Consider the following 20,552-nt stretch of genomic DNA (forward strand, 5'->3'; position numbering starts at 1 on the left):
TCTGAAAAAATGTCAAAATATTTTTCTCTGAATTAAAAATTTCTGTCTTTCTCAGGTGAATGCAATATGTTTCCCTAGGGCTTCCGTCATTCCACATATTTTCATTTTTTAATGGAAAAAAGATAGAGACTAATAAGAATAGAATTACTGATGAGATTTAAGATAAAACTTGAATGAGAACATCTTTGACCTCATCAGGACTGCAGAGCTCATTAGGCAACAGGTCTTCTAAGTAAGAGAAATTTACCTCCAGTTTAGATGCCTACTGTGCATTGGTTATATCGAGCCCAACTAGCCTAAGTTTTTACTTAACCTCCAAGTCATTTATTAGGGCCTGAGCCTGAAGGTACTTCAAGCAAAGTTTTTATTTTCTAATTCTTGGAAAGTAGACTCAATTACCCCCCCCCCCCCGCACACACACACACACACACACACACACACGACTGTAGTTTTTAAGATGACCATTGAGAACTTATTATGAAATAGGGTAATTTTTCTTTCCCCTCCACTTACTGGGCTGTAGTCCCCTCAGGGGAAGCCAGCTTCTGCTTTAGATACAGATGTCTTCACAATATTTGACAGTTGATGGTAAAACTGTTTTTTTATTTAAATTTAAAGGAAAAAACTGCTCAAAGAAAGAAAGTGCCATTTTGAGGGGAAAATGGATCGGAAAAAGTTGAATCTATTCTGTCATGGGAAATTCAGAATAACTTTTTTTCATAGATGAATGGGCAGACATAAATAAATACCAGAGATGCGCCATAATTTATGGAGGGCGCTTCTTGTGGTAATATTAGAGGAAGAGGTTAAACAGAAGGAGATTATGGAGTTTATGACATCTTTGCACCAACCCCTGAACCAGGCGTGAGAAGCTGATTGACAGGTTCTGGACTGCATCACAAACGGGTTTTCCGTCCTCATTCCGGACAAGGCTGTGACGTCAACGAATAGGTGGGAACAAGAGATATGGGCGTGTTGTTCTTTTTGCTCACAGGTGTTCGGCGTTAAGGTGAGGATCTTGGTCGTGTTTGCGCTTGATCGGCAGTACTATGGGGAAAATTCAGGAGTTTGATATCACCTTTGACCACAATAAAGTGGTCTACAGTCCCGGTGAGTCGATCTGTGGCAGCGTACGCGTGACGGTGGGCCAACCACTGCTCTGCAAAGGTAAGAGCCCCTCAGCCACTTCATCACGGAAATGAGCAAGTTGAGAAGCCATCTTGATTGTCGTTGATGCTCAGTGTGGAATGGGTTGAAGCGCCCACTCGGCTTGACGGAGTTTATGTATTAAAAGTATTCAAAAATAAGGCAAGAAAGACATTTTTTCCAGAATTGTTGAAAAAATACAATACAATTAAAATGCGCAATCTGACAAATGAGATAAAAAAACAAAAAAAAACATACGTAATCGGGTCCTCATTAATAGGTCTGGTGAGCACCAGGAAAAGATGTTAAGTGTCTGAATACGATTTTTAATTTTAATTTTAATTTAATCAGTTTTTAACACCAGGGGTGTCCAAACTAGTCCAGTAAGGGCCGATGTGGCTGCAGGTTTTCATTCCAACCAAGCAAAAGCAACACCTTCGCTTTTCGCAAGAGGTCCTGGTCTGTATGGGGTGGCTTCTGGGTCACGGACAGCAGTCCTCCCATTGGTGACCCCTGGTCTACAGGCTACTGCTTGTCCTGTGTAAGGGTCATGGGGAACTGGAGCAGGCTGGGGTCAACTTGACGGGTCTCCAGGAGGAGGACAAGTTTAGGAGAGGAACTGCTCATGGACGTATGTTCCTGCCGGTCTGTGTCACATCTTCACCTCTGCAGAGTGAAGTGGTGAATGAAGGATTTCTGTTTAGCCTCCACTTCAGACAAGATTTCCTGCTCAATCCTTAGCCTCTTCAGCTGCATCCTCTTCTCTGAGATTTTAGCCTGAAGCTGCCGGCGTTGTGTCTCCCTTTGGTTTGCCACCAGCTCCAGCAGGTTTCTTGCTCCGATGGCCTTCAACTTTTCTTTCTCCACCTCTTTTCCCAGCTCTTCTAGCCGCTCAGTCAGACCTCCCTCTGTCTGCTCAAACTGCTTCATTTTGTCAAGGAATTCTTTGCACTTGACCATGAGCTCTGAGGGTTTTTGCCTGATTTCTGGCTCCAGTATCCTTAGATGTCTGAGCTTGTCAATATAAAACCATTCCTTTGCTGATGTGCCTGTTGCCATGGCAGGTGAAACGGGAACACGTTGAGAAGTCAGCAAGGGTCCAAACAGTTTATGAAATGCCATTGTATCACTGTCGTTCTGCTCTTGGACCATTAGCAGAACCACTCCTCTTATAGCACCATGTCGGGTTGAGTGAACTCACTGAACATCAGAGCTTTCTGATCACTGTCAGTGATGAGACAGCCAAGGTGAGGATCTTGGTCGTGTTCGCGCTTGATCGGCAGTACTATGGGGAAAATTCAGGAGTTTGATATCACCTTTGACCACAATAAAGTGGTCTACAGTCCCGGTGAGTCGATCTGTGGCAGTGTACGCGTGACGGTGGGCCAACCACTGCTCTGCAAAGGTAAGAGCCCCTCAGCCACTTCATCACGGAAATGAGCAAGTTGAGAAGCCATCTTGATTGTCGTTGATGCTCAGTGTGGAATGGGGTGAAGCGCCCACTGGGCTTGACGGAGTTTATGTATTAAAAGTATTCAAAAATAAGGCAAGAAAGACATTTTTTTCCAGAATTGTTGAAAAAATACAATACAATTAAAATGTGCAATCTGATAAATGAGATAAAAAACAAAAAAAACCATACGTAATCGGGTCCTCATTAATAGGTCTGGTGAGCACCAGGAAAAGATGTTAAAGTGTCTGAATACGATTTTTAATTTTGCTGATGACCTGTAACATTGACATTGGTAAATGTTATAAAAAAAATCATGTAATTGATTGAAATTGTTAAATATTTCATCTGAATATTTGCAGTGTAATAACTGGAACATATAACGACGCTGAAGTTAGCTTCCGATTCGTCACTTAAGGGAAAGTTGAGGGGAAATTAATGTAACGTGTATGGCAGCTGTTCATGCACTTATTGTCTGTTGTTGTTGTTTTGACACTTTTTGATGTGAAATCATTTTAGACCTTTTGGGTAAGATATTAACTTTGCCTGACACTCACAAATGTATTTGTGAAACTTTTATTCTATTTGTGAAAATGCCAAGGTGGATATTCCTCCGTCCAAAGTGTCCAAAAAAAACAGTCAGTGCATAAACAGTTGCCGTACACATTACATTAATTTCCCCTTAACTTTTCCCTTAAGTGCCGAATCGGAAGCTGACTTCAGTGTCGTGGACATATAGCAGATGCTTAACAGAGTAATGTTAATCTCATCTCAGCTTTCTATTGAGGAGACTGTCAGTCTTTAATTATATTGTGTATTATTTAGTCTATAAGCACACTTCCCAGTGCAACAAAATCTCAAGGTAATTCACAGCAAGGTAAAATTTTTCAGGTTAGATGTTACAAGAAATCAATATACACCAAAGAAACCTGTTAAAACTACGTGTCATAAGATAAAGGTAAGGATAAAGATGAGGTAAAATGGAAAATAAATTCTAATATAGGGTAATATAATTAAAAATATAGTAATTTAATATAAGATACTCAGCCGCTGTTTTCCAGATGCTCAATTACTCTGGAGAAAACAATGAATTCTGGTTTTGGCTGTTACTCCTCCAGCCTGTATTGGAAGAATTTGTATTCTTATAATTAACCCTGGACTAGGGTTTGTTCTTTGGTGAAATACAGCCTTGGGCTTCTCGGTGTTTGCTCTTGATCAGCTGGCACCAACTGTGCTTGTACTATGTACTTTTTTGCATCCTCGGCCAATATGGAGTCAATACATTATATTTGCATCTTTTGGACTTAAAGATTAGTTCCTGCCCTCCACTTACTAAAAGACCATCTGTGGTTCAGGAGTTTGAAAGAACAATGGCCTCATTTATAAACAAAAACACAGTAAACTTTGGGATTTACAAAAAACTAAATTTTGATGAGAAATTACAAAAACAGCATTACATACATACAAAATGTTAAGCACTAGGTGCAGGACAGAGCTGCTTTTTTGCTCTCTCACGATTTCTGCCATTATTCACTCAGAGAAACCTCTGTCCATACTCCATTGTTGTCACCTTTCCTGCACACAATTTTATTATACAGACCCAGTAGTCATAGCTGTGCTTGTTCTTTTCTCAAGATTCAGCAAGCATTTTGTGGATCAGGACACAGGAGAGATGCAACTGGGAAAATGGCTCCAGATCTTGTGAGTCATGCAGCAGATGCAGGTGCTGAGATTTTATTGAGGTAATATGACCTCCAACAAGGCCTTATAGTCATGTTTCAAAGAAAATGATGCCCAGCTCTGTAAGGACATCTGTCCACTTGTGATTGGGTGAGCAAGAGCACAAGCTGCTGCCTCATCAGGCTGTTGATAACAGCTTGTGTTTGTCAGGGAGTTTCTGTCAGATCGTTTCTGGGATCCGATCTGATGGTATTCCTGTTCAGTTAAAGCTTGTCAGACAAACTTGCCATGCTACAGCTTGAGTCATTGGGCGGGGCCTTGATAGACAAATAATTAGCTTATTTTTAAAATGATTGTGGTTCCCCTCTGACATGAAGTTGTGAAAGAACTGTTTGAGGGCTATTGAATAAGGTTTCAGGTTTTGGGAAACAATTTGTTGTTGGTAGGAGTCAGACTGTCACAAGTGTGGACAGTTGATCTCTGGTGGTGTGCTCAACAAGCAGTTGTATGATTCCATAATCACTTGACAGAAGTTTCTATAATCCACCCTGAGATGTCAGTGATCTTTGAGTCTTCACATAATAAATCCATGTGGACAGTCAATGTCTTGTGGATTTGAAATCCTTTTTTGTGCAAGTTTATCACTCTGTTCATTGTTGATACCAGCATACTGAATCACATGAGGCATGAGCAACCATGCAAGTAGTGTACGTCAATGGTGATCATTCTCAGTCGTTACCTTTAAGTGGCTCGGGAAAAAGGGCTGAACATAAACTGTGTGGGACCAGTAGTGTTTAACCAAAAGTGAATTTATTGAACAGAAGTAAACCAAACACAACACAACCACAAATCCCCAACAGAAACTACCACCAACTAACATGAATGGCTCTGGCCAAAAGAAAGGGAAGGTTCCTAGATCAGCTCACAGGAACTGTCAGACCCAGCATCTCCCCCCTACCCTTTGTAGTGGACTAGCCCCCTTTTCCTTCCTCACACTCCTTACTGGAGGAACCCCCCTCAGAACACTTAATCTGGAAAGAAGAGCAGAACAACTTCCTCTTGACCTTTTTTTTTTTTTTTTTTTGGAATAATGATAATTAACCCTTAAGAACCAAGATCATCTACTTCCCTCTTTATCAAGATGTCCAGTCATCTCCTGTTCACCCTGACCAAGGAAGTTGTAACTCTAGTCAGGAGTGCTAGCCAAATGGGGGGTCTCTTACCTCTCTGCGACCTCGACCCCCGCAGGGTGTAATAAACATTTGCCTTGCGGAAGAGACCTGATATTATGAACTGAGGATGCATTGTTTGATCATGTGAGGATTCACCCTCTTTCTTGGGATGTACATGTCTTAAGTCAATAAGAATTTTCATGTGATTGAAGGGTTCTGTATCACTGCTAAATGAAGTACAAGAGTAGGAATTTATCAGCGTCCATGGAAGAAACCTGGACTCTGTGTATAAAGTAATGCTGCCTTGTAACTGAAGTCTCCTCGTTTGACTTCAATCACACACACACACACACACACACACACACACACACACACACACACACACACACACACACACACTTATGTGTATGGACATGTTAAAAATATTTCACTCTTGAGCATGGAGGACTATCCTTGCCTAACTTTCAACATTATTATTGGGCAGCTAATATACGGGTTATGTTGTATTGGTTTAACCCAAGAGATTGTGGCCCAAAATGGCTACAACTGGAGGACCTTGCATGTGGACCCATATCTTTAAGATCTTTACTATGTTCCAATCTTCCATTGCCCTGTCCTGTATCCAAATTTCCTATGAACCCAGTGATTAAACAATCATTAAAGATTTGGGCACAGTTCAGATGGACCTTCTCACTCAATAACTTACCAATTCATGCCCCTATTGCAAAAAATGTTATGTTTACACCCTCTCTGATTGATGGTTCTTTCAATATTTCCACTAAGAATGGATTAGTTTTACTTAAAGATTTATATGTTGATGGTCATTTTGCTTCATTTGAACAGCTGAAATTAAAGTTTAATCTACCTAACTCTCAATTCTTCAGGTACTTGCAGCTTCGCAGCTTTGTTTCCTCACACTCAGCTCACTTCCCATCATTACCACCCACCTCTCTCCTGAACTCCGTTCTAGAACTTCATTCCTCCGCTAAAAAGATTATTGGCAGAATATACACCCTATTCAATTCTTATAATTCAGAACCTCTGTCACATTTAAAAAGACAATGGGAAGAAGAACTAGGCACAGAACTTACAGAGGACATGTGGGAAGCTGTATTAGACAAAATACACTCATCCTCAATATGTTTAAGACATAAAGTAACACAATTTAAAATTGTACATAGATTGCATTGGTCCAAAACAAGACTGGCCAAATTTACGCCAAATATTGACCCTAACTGTGACCGCTGTGGAATAACACCAGCAACCATATCACATATGTTTTGGCTCTGTCCAAAACTAATAGATATTTGGCAAGCTATATTTAAATTATTTTCGGATATTTTGGAAATATCTATCGAACCTCTGGCCATAATAGCCATATTTGGCACTATACCCCAAGACTTGCGCCTTAACAAAAGTAGCCAAAATATGATAGCTTTTGCCACACTGCTGGCAAGGAGACTTATACTTCTTAAATGGAAAGACAAACTGCCACCAACCTTTAGACTCTGGATCAGGGATCTTCTTCATCATTTGACTTTAGAAAAAATCCGTTACACTACAAGAGGCTGTGTCTCTGACTTCTATATCACCTGGCAACCAGTTCTGGATCATATAGAGAAGATAGACGCCACAGATATATAAATATAAACTCTGCTACCCCCTAACAATTTGTTCTTTGCTTTTCTTGAATGTTAATAAATAATGTTATTTATTATCTTACCTTTTTTTCCATTTATTTATTTTTTGTTTACTTATTTTATTAGTAAATGTATTCATTTGCTATGTATTTTTTGCCTTTGAACTCCTTTATTCCTTTTTCTCTCTTCCTTTTATACCTTATTTGTGGTTTTATGTTTATAAATAATTTATCATACGTAAATTATGCTGTATTATATCATACTGTAAAGCTCTAATGGTGCAGTGGATAGTTCGGGATTGGGTGGGATTTTCCTAAAATATGTCAAATTGTATGTAAATTTCTGTTTTGTATAACCTAAAGAAAACAATAAAAATACTTGGAACAAAAAAAATATTTCACTCTGTAGTTATGTTCCTTGCTTCTCACTGTTATTGTCTTAACTCTTAGCAATCTTATTCTCTAGCTCTATCTGTGTGATGCATGATTGCTCTCTGTTTAACCAGTTTAATACAGTAATATCTGAGAAATATTGGACGGCAAAGTGTGCTGATTGGCCAGCAGCCCCACAATTGTCAAAGGTCACTCCCCCAAGGCAGACCAGTTTACTATAATAGTTGCAACACCATCCGCCATTCGCTCTCTTCACTCCTCTTCTTTTTTCCACGCTTCTTGCTTTTTCTTAGAGTGGCTACTTCACCTCCTTCCTTCTGTGACCATCTTCTTCATGGGTTTGGTCTTTGTTCTTTAGACAAACCCTTATGTCTCCTTCAATAATTCCACGAGTGGCAGTGTTTTGTGCGCAGAGTTGAACGTGCCTCTTTTTCATCTAAGTTCGCGAAGGCATCGTTCCGTGTCACACCTACAGTGTTGATATTTCCTATTTTTGTAATTCGTCATTCATCGCGGTTCACGGTCACAAGACTAGTTGACCTCCCATGAGCCTTGCATCTCCATCCTGAGCAGCGGAGAGAAGCCACCTTGTACCTGCATCGTGTCGAGGCAGCCAGCAGCCTGAGACTGGACGGTAGTGAATCAACACACTTCCCTTCTCCATCCAGCGAATCCCTGCGGGAGCCACGGTCGTCGAGGTGGAGGCTTGGAGGCCGTCTTCCCACCAGTTTGCTGGAGAGCTATCGTACATTGATGGAAGCCATCCAGCTGAGAACGGAAGCCAATTAAGTAGGTTTTTGCACTGTTGCAATAACAAAGACCAGTGCTGCATCTATTCAGGCCTCAATCTCTCTCACTCCCAAACTCTGCCTGACCCCACAGAGTGTGGTCAGCCCTCGGTTCAGTAGGCTTCATTTGTTTGTAGGTCACCATCGTCCATCCTACACAACTTTTTACCTGCTACCTTTGCCGTCCAATTGAAGCTTGGATAAATCTAACAGTTCATGTTTGATACTCCACCTGTGCCTTCATTGCTTTGCTGGAATAATTAGTCTCAAATATTTTTGGATATGTATTAGAATCCTCTTAAAATTCCAAGAAGTGTTCTAACCCATTTTTATATATTTGCATGCAAGCCACAGCTCCGCAAAGAACTCATTGATAAACTATAATCTGAGACTGATCGTTTCTTGTTGGATGATACAAAAATGGACTGGTACCCAGAGTAACAACTGTGTAAAACACCCTAGTGATACACCATCATCATCAGCTTATCAAGTTACTACACCTTAAACCAGGGGTCCCCAAACATTTTTCTGTGAGGGCCACATAACTTTCACCTTCTCTGATGGGGGTCAGTTTGTAACAGAATAAGTGTGGCGATCATTGGGTTGCCTAAACGTAAAAATGTATTGTTTTCCAGAAAGCCACACAACCAAATAACCCTCTCTGGGTTCGGGTCTAGGATTTTTTTCTGGGGGTTGCCAGATAGGGGCACAGACTGCAGAAGGGTGGAATAGAGTGTCACATTCTATGCGTGTTTGAAATAGTTACCAACTGACTGTGTTCACACCAAACGGCAATGTGAATTTTCGCGTCGCTTTATTCACGAATATAAACACATTGATCCAGCGATCAAATTCGCACGAATAAAGTGACGTGAAAATTCGCATTGCGTTTGGTGTGAACATTAGGACTGCAACTAACGACTATTTTAATCGTCGACGAGTCACTGACTATTGAAACGATTAGTCGACTAATCGGATAATTGTTATTTTTTCTTAAATTTAGCATGAAGTTGATTTAATTATGTGGCAAACGATAATAAACAAGAAAGATGCGTACAATGAAAAATACATCTTTTAGTGAACATTCATTAATTTAACATACGTTTGTCAGGCACAGTCTGGCATAACGCTCAAGCTCTCTTTTATAGTGAAAACACGCTTATAAAATGTACAATGAATGTCATAAAAACCGTATTGGCTTGAATGTTACTTGAATCTCGGAGGCGAGTCAGACTCTGTTTCGTTCAACTGCCCGAGGGCTTCTTTAAATGTTCCTGCATCACCGCCATGATACGCACGGTCTGCTTTGCAACCTCTACAAGTAGTCTTTTTATCCGCCGTATCCAGGCTAAAATGCCACCAAACTTTCGAAGTTTTAGTAGGCGTGCCTGATGTTGACGCCGCGTTCCTGTATATTACCGCTTAGAGACAGAGACGCCACTGCGCATGAGCAACTCTCGGCAGAGATTATAATCAAGAGAGATGCCTCACTCTGGAAAAACGCGTGTGGCGACAATAGTCGACAATGGAATTCATTGTCTACTATTTCTATTCTACTCTATCGATTTTTTTTTGTCGACAACGTTGACTAGTCGTTGCAGCCCTAGTGAACACACCTTAATAGTTAATAATGAAAATAGTTTATAGCTAGTTATCAATTTTATTATCAAATACAAATACACATGGAAAAAAAATCAAAATGCATCTCTGGTATTTTCCAGGGGGCTGGGCCAAATGTGGAGGCGGGCCGTAGTTTGGGGACCACTGCCTAAAACAATCCAAGTAAACCCTACAGAGCAATTAGGGACTCTGTATCTTCTATCTCTGTATCAGGGAAAAATCTGAGAAACCTCAGGGTGAGCAACAGAGGAGGGATCCCTCACCCAGGACGGACAGACGTGCAGTAGATTTTGTGACAGAGAAGAAAACAGTTTACAACATAAAATGTGGGAAACATAGAAATGTTAAGAACAGTTGAAGAAGGAAGCTTCTGGTAGGGGAGGCAGGGAGAGCAAGCCAGCTTGATGGGGGACTGGATGGCAGACTGGTTCATGGAAGGGGAGTGTGGGCCGGTGTAACAGCAGGGGATAAAAAAAAGGGGGGGGGGTGATGCAGGCAACAATTGGAGCAGAAAGATGGTGTCTCGCAGTCTCTGTGTTTCCACAGATCCACCAGTGCTCCAAGGCCAAACTACAAAGTGCAACAAGTAATGGTAATGACAATTCCAAAATGTGCAAGGAGGACAGGAGGAGAGAGGAGGGGAGGGGGGGAGAGGAGAGGAGAAGAGAGGGCTCCATGTAACCTGATGTGTCCCCCAGCAGTCTAAGCCTGTAGCTGCATAGCTATCAATGGTTCAGAGCTACCTGAACCAGTCCTAACTGAAGGCTCTGTCATAGAGGAAGGTCTTAAGCCTGGACTTAAACGTAGTTTACCCATGGAGAGAGCTGGTTCCACAGTAGAGGAGCCCGGTAACTAAAGGCTCTACCTCCCAGTCTGTTTTTATTGATACTGGGAATCACTAAAAGACCTGCATTCTGGGAGCGGAGTGCTCTGGTAGGACAGTAGGGACTAATGAGTTCTTTCAAATAGGATGGAGCTTTATCATTGAGAGCCTTATAAGTCAGCAGAAGGATTTTGAAGTCGATTCTCGATCCTTCAGGAAGCCAGTGGAGAGAAGCTAAAGTGGGAGAGATGTGTTCTCTCTTTTTAACTCCCATCAAAGCCCTCGCTGCAGCGTTCTGGACCAGCTGGAGACTCTTTAGAGAGTATTTAGGACATCCTGACAGGAGAGAGTTGCAGTAGTCCAGCCTAGAAGTGATAAATGCATGCACCAGTTTCTCAGCATCACTCTGGGAAAGGATATTCCTAATCTTAGCGATACTGCGCAGATGGAAGAAGGCGGTCCTAGTCACATGCTTTATGTGGGAACTGAAGGAAAGGTCCTGGTCAAAAATGACTCCAAGTATAGTTGTACTCGGGAGTCAGGGTGATGCCATCTAGAGTAGTGATCCGATTCGAGAGCGTGTCCCTGAGGTGTTTAGGTCCAAACACGATGACCTCAGTTTTATCTGAATTCAGTCGTAAGAAGTTAGAAGACATCCAGGATTTAATGTTTTTCAGGCAGTCTTGCAGATTAGTAAACTGGCTTGAAGTTGATCGAGTGCTTCCGGATTAAGTCACCTAATGGGAGCGTGTAAAGAATGAAGAGAATCGGTCCTAAAACTGCACCCTGTGGTACACCATATGTAACTCTGCTATACTCCGAATGGTCATTATTAACATGAACAAACTGAAACCTGTCAGATAAGTAGGACTTCAACCATTTTAGGGCAGGTCCTTTAATTCCAATATCATGGTCTAGTCTCTGTAGCAGGATGCTGTGGTCGATGGTCTCAAATGCAGCACTGAGGTCCAAAAGTACAAGTACAGAGACGAGACCTCTGTCTGAAGCTATAAGAAGATCATTTGAGATTCTGACCAGTGCTGTTTCAGTGCACGGGCAATGCAGCTGCCATCTTTAAGAGCATTTTCTGAAAAAACAAACAAACATCGTAATATTATTGAAATAAAAAAAAGACTAATTGCAGATAGATAAAATTAACAATAATTCAGAGACTACATGCAAGTTACAATGGCTATTAAGTCATTCGTGGATTATTATGGCTTATGGGACGGATAATATGTAACACTTATCAATATTTTAATTTGAAGGATGAGCTCAAAACCAAAAATCAATCCATCAATATCATTGGCAGTGCACGTGTGTTTGTGCGCGCACATGTCTGTGTGTGTACGTGCATAAATGGCCTTAAATTGTTCGTGCAGCTCTTCTGGTGGTGCAGCAGGTGATGATGGAGGTTGGTGGTGTTATCTCTAGATGTTGCTTCTACTGCACTGCAGGTCCTGCACAGAACCTGAGTCAGCAAAACCTCTTCTTTCTTGTATCCAAAGTACTGCCAAATTGCAGAGGTGCTATTTTTCTTAGCCACAAGCGTTTCCTCTGCAACTTCACTGCTCTGCTCTCTGACCTCTGCCATTGTCTTGACTTGTCTGCCTAACTATGGGTGTCATCTGATTGGCTAAACGGTGTGCATGCATGGACCGTGTGGCCAGGGCTGCATCTGATTGGCCAAATGTCAGCATGCGTGTGAAAGCATGGCATATAAAAACAAAATTAATCGCATTCCAGAGGAGCTTTTGCAATGTGTTTATCGCGCATGTTCACATCGCGATGATGAAAATATGATTAATTGTGTAGGCCTAATCGTGATTGCAAAAAAGAGTGTCATGAGTTTTTGTTGATTCATTAGGTCCTTGAACACCATGAAACTTAATGACTGTGCATTGTCATCAAGTGGCTTTTTTTAAATTTTTGATTTGGTTTAGCAACTTCTATTCAGTGTAGTTTGAAACACAAGAATTTCCTCTAACACCTTAACATGACATTATAAAATCACTGCTCTAAATGACATCGACTAAATTTTTAAATGGCTGATTCAGTGTCTCTGCTTTTTTTTTCTGCAGCTATCAAGGTGAACTGCAATGGTTTCTGTGGTATCACCAGCAAAGCCAATGACACGGCATGGACCATGGAGGAACAATATTTCAGCAGCACTCTATCTGTGACTGACAAAGGTAAGATGCTCTTTGATCTCGCTTATAGATTCCACTCAACCTTCCAAAAGTTTGTATTCAGATAAACAACTAAATCACCAAACTCTACATTACACTACACACTATTAATTGCATCAGATCATGGGTCAACAGTGACTGTGTGTGGGGCTTAAGCTCCTCTCAAATCCTGTTAGATGGCAAGTATAGATGTGTCCTATGTTAATGACTTGTGATTGACAAACTAGTGTCATATAGATAGTTGTATGATTACAGAGTTTGTTGTGGAATAGTGCCTTTGTCAGGTAGTGTATGGTACTTTTGTGATTACTCACAACGTTACTTGTTTTTTGTTTGGAAGAGCAGATTTTACCTCCATGTAGATGCCAACAATAGTTATTTCACTTTGTATCATCAACAATAGCAGAAATACCCATTTTGCTACCCTCTACAGATCTCAGATATGTTAGAGGTCCAACAATCATTGTGCCTATATCATGGTTGTTATTTCGGCATCATTCTATGGAATTCACAATGACCTAATTTGGAGCCGCACGCAACTCTGTGAATTCCATGGAATGATGCTGAAATAATGATCAGGATGTAGATTTTTGTCAGATTCGTCCCCAAGATGACAATTCAACAGCTCTTCAAATGCTTTTTTCTGAATTTAGTTTATGTCAAATCAGCTGCAGCATGTTTTTGGTTTCTGATTGAATGTTTGTGATACCGGATGTTTTTTTGTAACATAATTTTCATGCCAGATGACAATTTAGTAATCTTGCAAATAATTGACTGAAAGGAATATGCTGTTGGTGCATTTTGTCATTTTTGTTGCCTGGTGCTTAATTTATGTATTTGCAATAGCTTTGTATGAATTTTTCTACATAAAAGAATTTACTATATTCAATTTTAAGTAGTGCAATTGGTTGCTCAATCAGGCAACAACGTTGTTTGTCAGTCCAAATTTTGTATAATTTTTTTTTCATTTAACATTTTTACAGGTGCAGTGCGTAACAGTTCTGACAAAAAGTCATAGGTTTGCTCCCATTGTTGGCTTCAATTAAGCCCCCCCCAGTTAACTGTAAATATTTTCGGGCTACCTAACTTTATAGAGCTGTTATGTTAAGTCATCTATATGGATTTAACATTTTTAAATAATTAAAAAAAACTCCACTAAAGTTAATTAACATTTTTTCTCAGTTGTGAATATGATCCACACTTGTTTTTCAAATGACTCCATTCCAATAATTAATGGAGAAAGTAGCAGTACTTCCTGAGCAGTAGATTGTTTTAAATCACATTTAGTTACCTCTTTAAGTCTTAGTCTATGATTTTAATGTTGAAAAAATAAGTGTAGATTGCACAGTTGATCTAGTTATGAAGTGGGAATAGTGTGACCGCATGTCTCAAGTACAGATGTTTAATGTGTCCTGCAGGGTAAGTTGCAAGTACAGAGGGCGAGAAGGGAGTGTCAGTGCTCAGAAATTGAACAGCACTCCAGGAGTTTTGTTTAGATGTAATCTAATTATTATTATTTGTAAAACTTTTACTTTTGTGATTTACTAATTGCGTTATTTTTGCCCCCTGCACCCATCGGAGCCTGCCCATCTGTGTCCCCCTCAGCTAATTTTTCACATGCCCCCACGAGTTTGGGAACTACTGCTGTAGAGCCATTATTAATCTTAACACTGACTGATGCTGATCTGTGCTATGTGTCCTGTGCAGGAACTCTGAAACAAGGACAACACACTTTTCCCTTCAAGTTTCTCATTCCAGGTAGGAGAAACTGTTTACCTGCAGGAATACTCACTTTAAAGCGAAGCAATTGTTATGTAGATGTTGAGCTTCACAAACGCTTAATGTAGGCAACTCAATGGTACCAGAATGCTGTGTGAGAATGCAGCATTTCCAGAATTTAATAAATACTAGCTCCTTTCCAAAATTATATAAGAAATTAATTAATTGTAGTTGATTGTTGTTTATGATAGTGCTATTTATTGCTCTGTACTTTTTCTGCTGCTGTAACAGTGCCAATTTCCCCACTATGGGATGAATAAAATGTTTATCCTTTCTTATCCCTTATATCTAATGCTGACATCTTTTAGGCCCTTACATTATTTTTCAGCTGTCTTTGATTGATTTCAAAATGTCAGGTTATTTTCCAGTATTTCTTGAAGTAAATACAAATACTTCCAACCTGTTCACGTGCTTGTCTGTCCATCATTCTCTCCCCCTTTCTTTCTCTCTTTATCTCTGTTCCTCTCTGGCCTATCTCTATCTGTCTTTCTTTACATTATTAGGGCCTGAGCCAGAACGTACTTCAGGCGAAGACCCTATGGTGTTTGTAAGCACACTCAAACACTAAAAACTCTAAAAAATCACACTAAATTAAAGCTGCAAGCAGCGTTGTTAGGGCCTGAGCCCCCACGCGCCCGCGGTTGGGTGCCAAACGCCGGCCCAAATCCAACAGTGTAATCGGCAAATCCCTAGGCCTTGTAGTTTAGGAGATACGAGCCTCAGTGTGATGCACAGTATGAGTGCAGAGCTGAGAGCCGGCCCTTTAAGAGCCCCTCCCTTCTCTGTTCGCTCTCTGTCATCTCTGTCAGAGTGGAGAGCAGAGGAGGATTTTGGCAGTTTTACTGTGCAAAACGGTCATAACTCAGCGTATATTGGTCAAAAGTTGAATGTAAAGACATCTTTTCGTAGAGTTTTTTGTCAGGAATTCAATGGTGTGTTTTTTGAAGGTGTGAGTGTTTTAGATTAGAAGCTAGAGATGTTTGTTTGAGAGTATATACATGAGGGCAGAGAAGCTCCAATTGTGGTTTCCATGACAACAGTAAACAAATCTCTGACATCTGTGCCAGAGTGGAGAGCAGATGAAAAAAGGACATTTTTAGTGTGTGAAAATCAAATAACTCTGTATATGTTACTTAAAAGTGCAATATAATACCATATTTTTGTAGGGTTTTTTCTGAGAAATCCATTGGTGTGTTTTGTGAAGCTGTGTGAGTTGTAGTGTAGACGTGAGAAGCATTTGTTTGAGAGTATGTACCATGAGAGGACACGGCTTCCCATTGACTTCCATTTTAACATAAAACGTGTCTCCTCGACTTTGACGGCTTATAAAACGGAAACCGAGCAATTCATATAAAAACCTTTCTCAACTTTTAATCAGCACAGTTGGGAGAGTAATAAGTGAAAGTTTGGAAGCGATACTATTAATGCCCTAGGAGGAGATAGATTTTGTTCGGGCAGTGAAAATTGTCCTGTTTTGGACAGTTTTGTCCAATTTGTGGACATTCTGTTGTAGATAGGTGAGGGGTCAGAGCGTATGAATTTTTCGTCTTGATGAGACGAGTCCAATGGTGTTGGTCCCATGTCTGTGGGACATTCGTGGAAGAAGTTAAAGCGCTCCATTTTTGTTACGTTTTTTGTTTAGTTTTTTATTGAGTTTTTGTGAATTTTTTTTAAATATAAATTTTTTCGCCGGACTGGACGTGCATGCCAAATTTCAGCGAATTTCATGCATGTTCAGGGGGTCAAATTCAGCGTTAAAGTGGCAGCGGAAGAAAGAAAGAATAATAGCCAAAAAAACATTACAATTTCAGATAAATTTTTGCCACCATTGGTTTCAATGGGAGACCTCACCCCCCCCTGACCCCCCGGACCCCCCTATGATGTTTTTAGAGGCCTGTGATGCTCCTAAGTGTATGTTTTTACTGCTTTTAGCGCTGACTTCGTGTCTCTCTGACTTTGAAACATAATAGGGTCTTCGCCTGAAGTACCTTCTGGCTCAGGCCCTAACAAACTCCAAATCTCACCAAATTTCACAGGCAGGTCAGGGGACGGTAGAGGGGGTGAGGTATAACATTGGTTTCAATGGGGGGGCAAGAGAAGATCTGTTTCGCAAGGAATTGTTTCTTTCTTTATTATTCTTTCTTATAACGTCACTTCTATCCTTAATTTGACCCCCTAAACATGCTCCGAATTTTGCGAATTTTAGTAGACACGTCGGCGATGGCAAAAAAATGTGATATTCTGAAAAAAAAATCTGGAAAAACTCAATAGCGCCACCTAGAGACACAAAAAACACCATAACACACCGTAGGAACGTCCTAGAGACACCGTCTCGTTGAGACCGAAAAATCCCACACACTGCTCTAACTCTAACCAGATTTGCACAATTTGGACACAAAGGTCCAATTTTGGTTGATAACACTCCCCAAACAAAATCTATGTCCTCCTAGACCGTTCACGCGATGGCTTCCAAAATTGAACACATGACTCAAGACACTTTAAGGATCAAAAGTTAAGAAAGGCTACAATATAAACCACCCGGTTCCCATTTTATAAGCCCTCAAAGTTGGGACACTTTTGTCACTTATAATGGAAGTCAATGGGGAGCAGATCTCCTCTCGGGTACATAGTCTCAAACAATCACTGATCACATCTAAACTACAACTCCCATAGCTTAGAGAAACACACCGTTGGATTCCTGACAAAAATCCCTACAAGACTGTGCTATTTGATGACACTTTGGGCCAGGATCTGAGGAGTTATTAGGCTTTGAAACAGTTAAACTGTCTCAGTCCTCCTCTGCTCTCCAGTCTGACAAAGCTGGTAGAGAGCAGGGGGGAGGGTTTATTTGAAGGGCAGCTCTCAGCTCAGCACTCAGACTGAGCATCGCACTTCGATCGAACAGGCTTTTATCTCCTCAACTACAAGTCGCACCGATTTCGTTCTCACACCGTTGGATTGGGGCCGGCGTTTGGGACCCGGCCGCGGGCGCGCGGGGGCTCAGGCCCTAACAACGCTGCTTGCAGCTTTAATTCTAGAACTAAAATCTTCTACAAGCTCATTGACTGAGAGCCGTGAGAGAGCAGGCAGAGGAGTAAAATTCTTATTAAAAACTTCACTAGTGTCGTCAGTGATAAGCCGCTTGGTAATTACCTCTGTCTGAGTAGTAGTTTGCACAGAAATAGCACTCTCAAAAAATACACAGGAGTGATCAGAGATAGCAACATCAGTAACCATAACTGTAGGTATGTTCAGGCCCTTGGAAATAATTAAGTCTAGAGTGTGACCTCTGTTACGTGTGGGCTCTGACATGTTGGGTCAAACCATGGTTATCAAGGAGACAGCACAATTCTTTAGTGCCTCTGTCCTGGGGATTGTCAACATGAATGTTAAATCACCAACAATCACTACACAGTCAAAGTCAATACAGATTATAGACAGCAATTCAGTAAAGTCATTAAAAAAAGTTCACACTGTATTTAGGAGGTCTGTAGATGTTCAGGAATATTGCTTTGATAGCAGACTTCAACTGAAGGGCCACATTTTCGAAGGAGGCAAAACTACCATCATACATCCGCTTACATTGCATTGAGTCCTTGAATAATAGAGCTACTCCCCCTCCTTTTTTATGCTTCCTCGTTTCACTCATAAAACTGAACTTAGGGGGGTTTGACTCAATAAGAACGGTTGCACTGTTGTCCAGGTTTCAGTTAAAAACATTAAGTTAAGATTGTACTTGATGATAAAATCGTTGATAAAGAATGTTTTTCCAGCTAAAGATCTGACATTTAAAAGAGCTGAATGTAGTGTGCTAGAGAAATTATCTGTACTATTTTTCATGATAGGCTGACGAGGGATGGAGGCTAAATTTGATAAGTTCTTGTTGGGTGCCTTCTGTTTCTAGGCAGATTAGTGTGTCTATTACTTATCAAGACTGGGATTGATGACGTTACCACATCGGGCTGCAGGCTATCCTGGGAAAAGATAAAACTGTGATTATCCTTGCCTGGACCCAAAACATATCAGCAAGAGCTTGTTGAGAACGTGGCGTTCCTCACTGTGTGTCCTGTGCTCTTATCAGGTTGAGGGAGAGGATGCTGTTGTAGTATCCCTCGTCGTGGTGGAGGAGGAGGGGCACGGTGCTGTTTGGGGGATTTTTGACGATAAGGGGGGTTTTGGGGGGAAAAGACGGTCCTGTGGCGGGAGTGGTGGAGAGGCGTGCTGCGAAGTCTCACTCCAGCATTCTCCAGTTCTTTCAGTTCGGTTGGAAAATCCACGAGGGGGGAGGAGGGGGATAGTGTGCCCAGAGAGGAGGGTGCTATGGGTGAAGCTTGGCAGGGCGGGTCCTCCTTGGTAGGTGGGCATGGAGGAAGTAGAGGCTCCTCCTCCTGGCTTGAACAGGGTGGGTCCTCCTCAGTAAGTGGGCGTAGAGGGAGTACCGACTCCTCCTCATGGCTTGAGCAGGGTGGGTCCACCGAGGAGAGAAGCGGTAGAGGAAGTACCTCCTCCTGGCTTGAACCAAAGCTTTTGGTGCTTTTCCAACAGGATTCGTCTGTGCTTCAGGTCTTCTTGACTGAAAACAAATGCACAGTTTTAAATCATAACCTTCGCTTTTCGCTGGAGGTCCTGGTCTGTATGGGGCGGCTTCTGGGTCACGGACAGCAGTCCTCCCATTGGTGACCCCTGGTCTACAGGCTACTGCTTGTCCTGTGTAAGGGTCATGGGGAACTGGAGCAGGCTGGGGTCAACTTGACGGGTCTCCAGGAGGAGGACAAGTTTAGGAGAGGAACTGCTCATGGACGTATGTTCCTGCCGGTCTGTGTCACATCTTCACCTCTGCAGAGTGAAGTGGTGAATGAAGGATATCTGTTTAGCCTCCACTTCAGACAAGATTTCCTGCTCAATCCTTAGCCTCTTCAGCTGCATCCTCTTCTCTGAGATTTTAGCCTGAAGCTGCCGGCGTTGTGTCTCCCTTTGGTTTGCCACCAACTCCAGCAGGTTTCTTGCTCCGATGGCCTTCAACTTTTCTTTCTCCACCTCTTTTCCCAGCTCTTCTAGCCGCTCAGTCAGACCTCCCTCTGTCTGCTCAAACTGCTTCATTTTGTCAAGGAATTCTTTGCACTTGACCATGAGCTCTGAGGGTTTTTGCCTGATTTCTGGCTCCAGTATCCTCAGATGTCTGAGCTTGTCAATATAAAACCATTCCTTTGCTGATGTGCCTGTTGCCATGGCAGGTGAAACGGGAACACGTTGAGAAGTCAGCAAGGGTCCAAACAGTTTATGAAATGCCATTGTATCACTGTCGTTCTGCTCTTGGACCATTAGCAGAACCACTCCTCTTATAGCACCATGTCAGGTTGAGTGAACTCACTGAACATCAGAGCTTTCTGATCACTGTCAGTGATGATGACAGCCACATTGATGATGTCACAGAGGATCAACGCTATCCACCATCCTGACTGTCATTTTGACAGCCAATCAGAATCATCACAGCGATCTCTCAATAGTTACCCTGCGAAAGTCTGGCTATACTCTGCCAGAGATATAAAATGCAAGGAGAGAAACAAACTACAAGCACACAATTACAATTACATTTTGCAAATGCATTGATATTATTTAATCACTGGACCAGTGAATGTACCCTATGGTCCTCATAACGCTCTAAAAGCCTGTCATCTATTTTGTTTATGCCCACAGGCTTGATGTTGCTTGATTCATTGTATGATGTGGCCTATGATTAGTATACTATGCCAACCACTCCCATGTATGTGGGTTCATCTGCATTCAAGCAAGTTTGAAGCTTCCTATTAAATTCTTATACAAATGTCTCCCTGTTCACTACAAGGAAATGTTTTGTGTATGTAATCAGAAGC

At 41.5% G+C, this 20,552-nt stretch overlaps 1 protein-coding gene and 2 pseudogenes across 1 annotated transcript; 1 reads left to right on the plus strand and 2 right to left on the minus strand.

Moving 5' to 3' along the window:
- Window positions 1-671: 671 nt before the first annotated feature.
- On the minus strand, window positions 672-2,303 carry LOC147260383 (intraflagellar transport protein 20 homolog pseudogene; annotated as a pseudogene).
- On the plus strand, window positions 2,180-17,531 carry LOC147260384 (arrestin domain-containing protein 1-like). The gene is made up of 4 exons (XM_086205227.1): window positions 2,180-2,551; window positions 12,793-12,903; window positions 14,608-14,658; window positions 17,428-17,531. Exons 1-4 carry the CDS (start codon window positions 2,434-2,436, stop codon window positions 17,529-17,531), a joined length of 384 nt encoding a protein of 127 aa, XP_086061353.1. The 5' UTR covers window positions 2,180-2,433.
- LOC147260385 (intraflagellar transport protein 20 homolog pseudogene) lies at window positions 16,679-19,986 on the minus strand (annotated as a pseudogene).
- Between the last annotated feature and the right edge of the window lie 566 nt (window positions 19,987-20,552).

The sequence above is a fragment of the Aulostomus chinensis genome, chromosome 6, assembly GCF_037954235.1.
Source record: "Aulostomus chinensis isolate RoL2024-O1b breed Wild chromosome 6, RoL_Achi_v1.0, whole genome shotgun sequence".
Classification (NCBI taxonomy): Eukaryota; Metazoa; Chordata; class Actinopteri; order Syngnathiformes; family Aulostomidae; genus Aulostomus; species Aulostomus chinensis.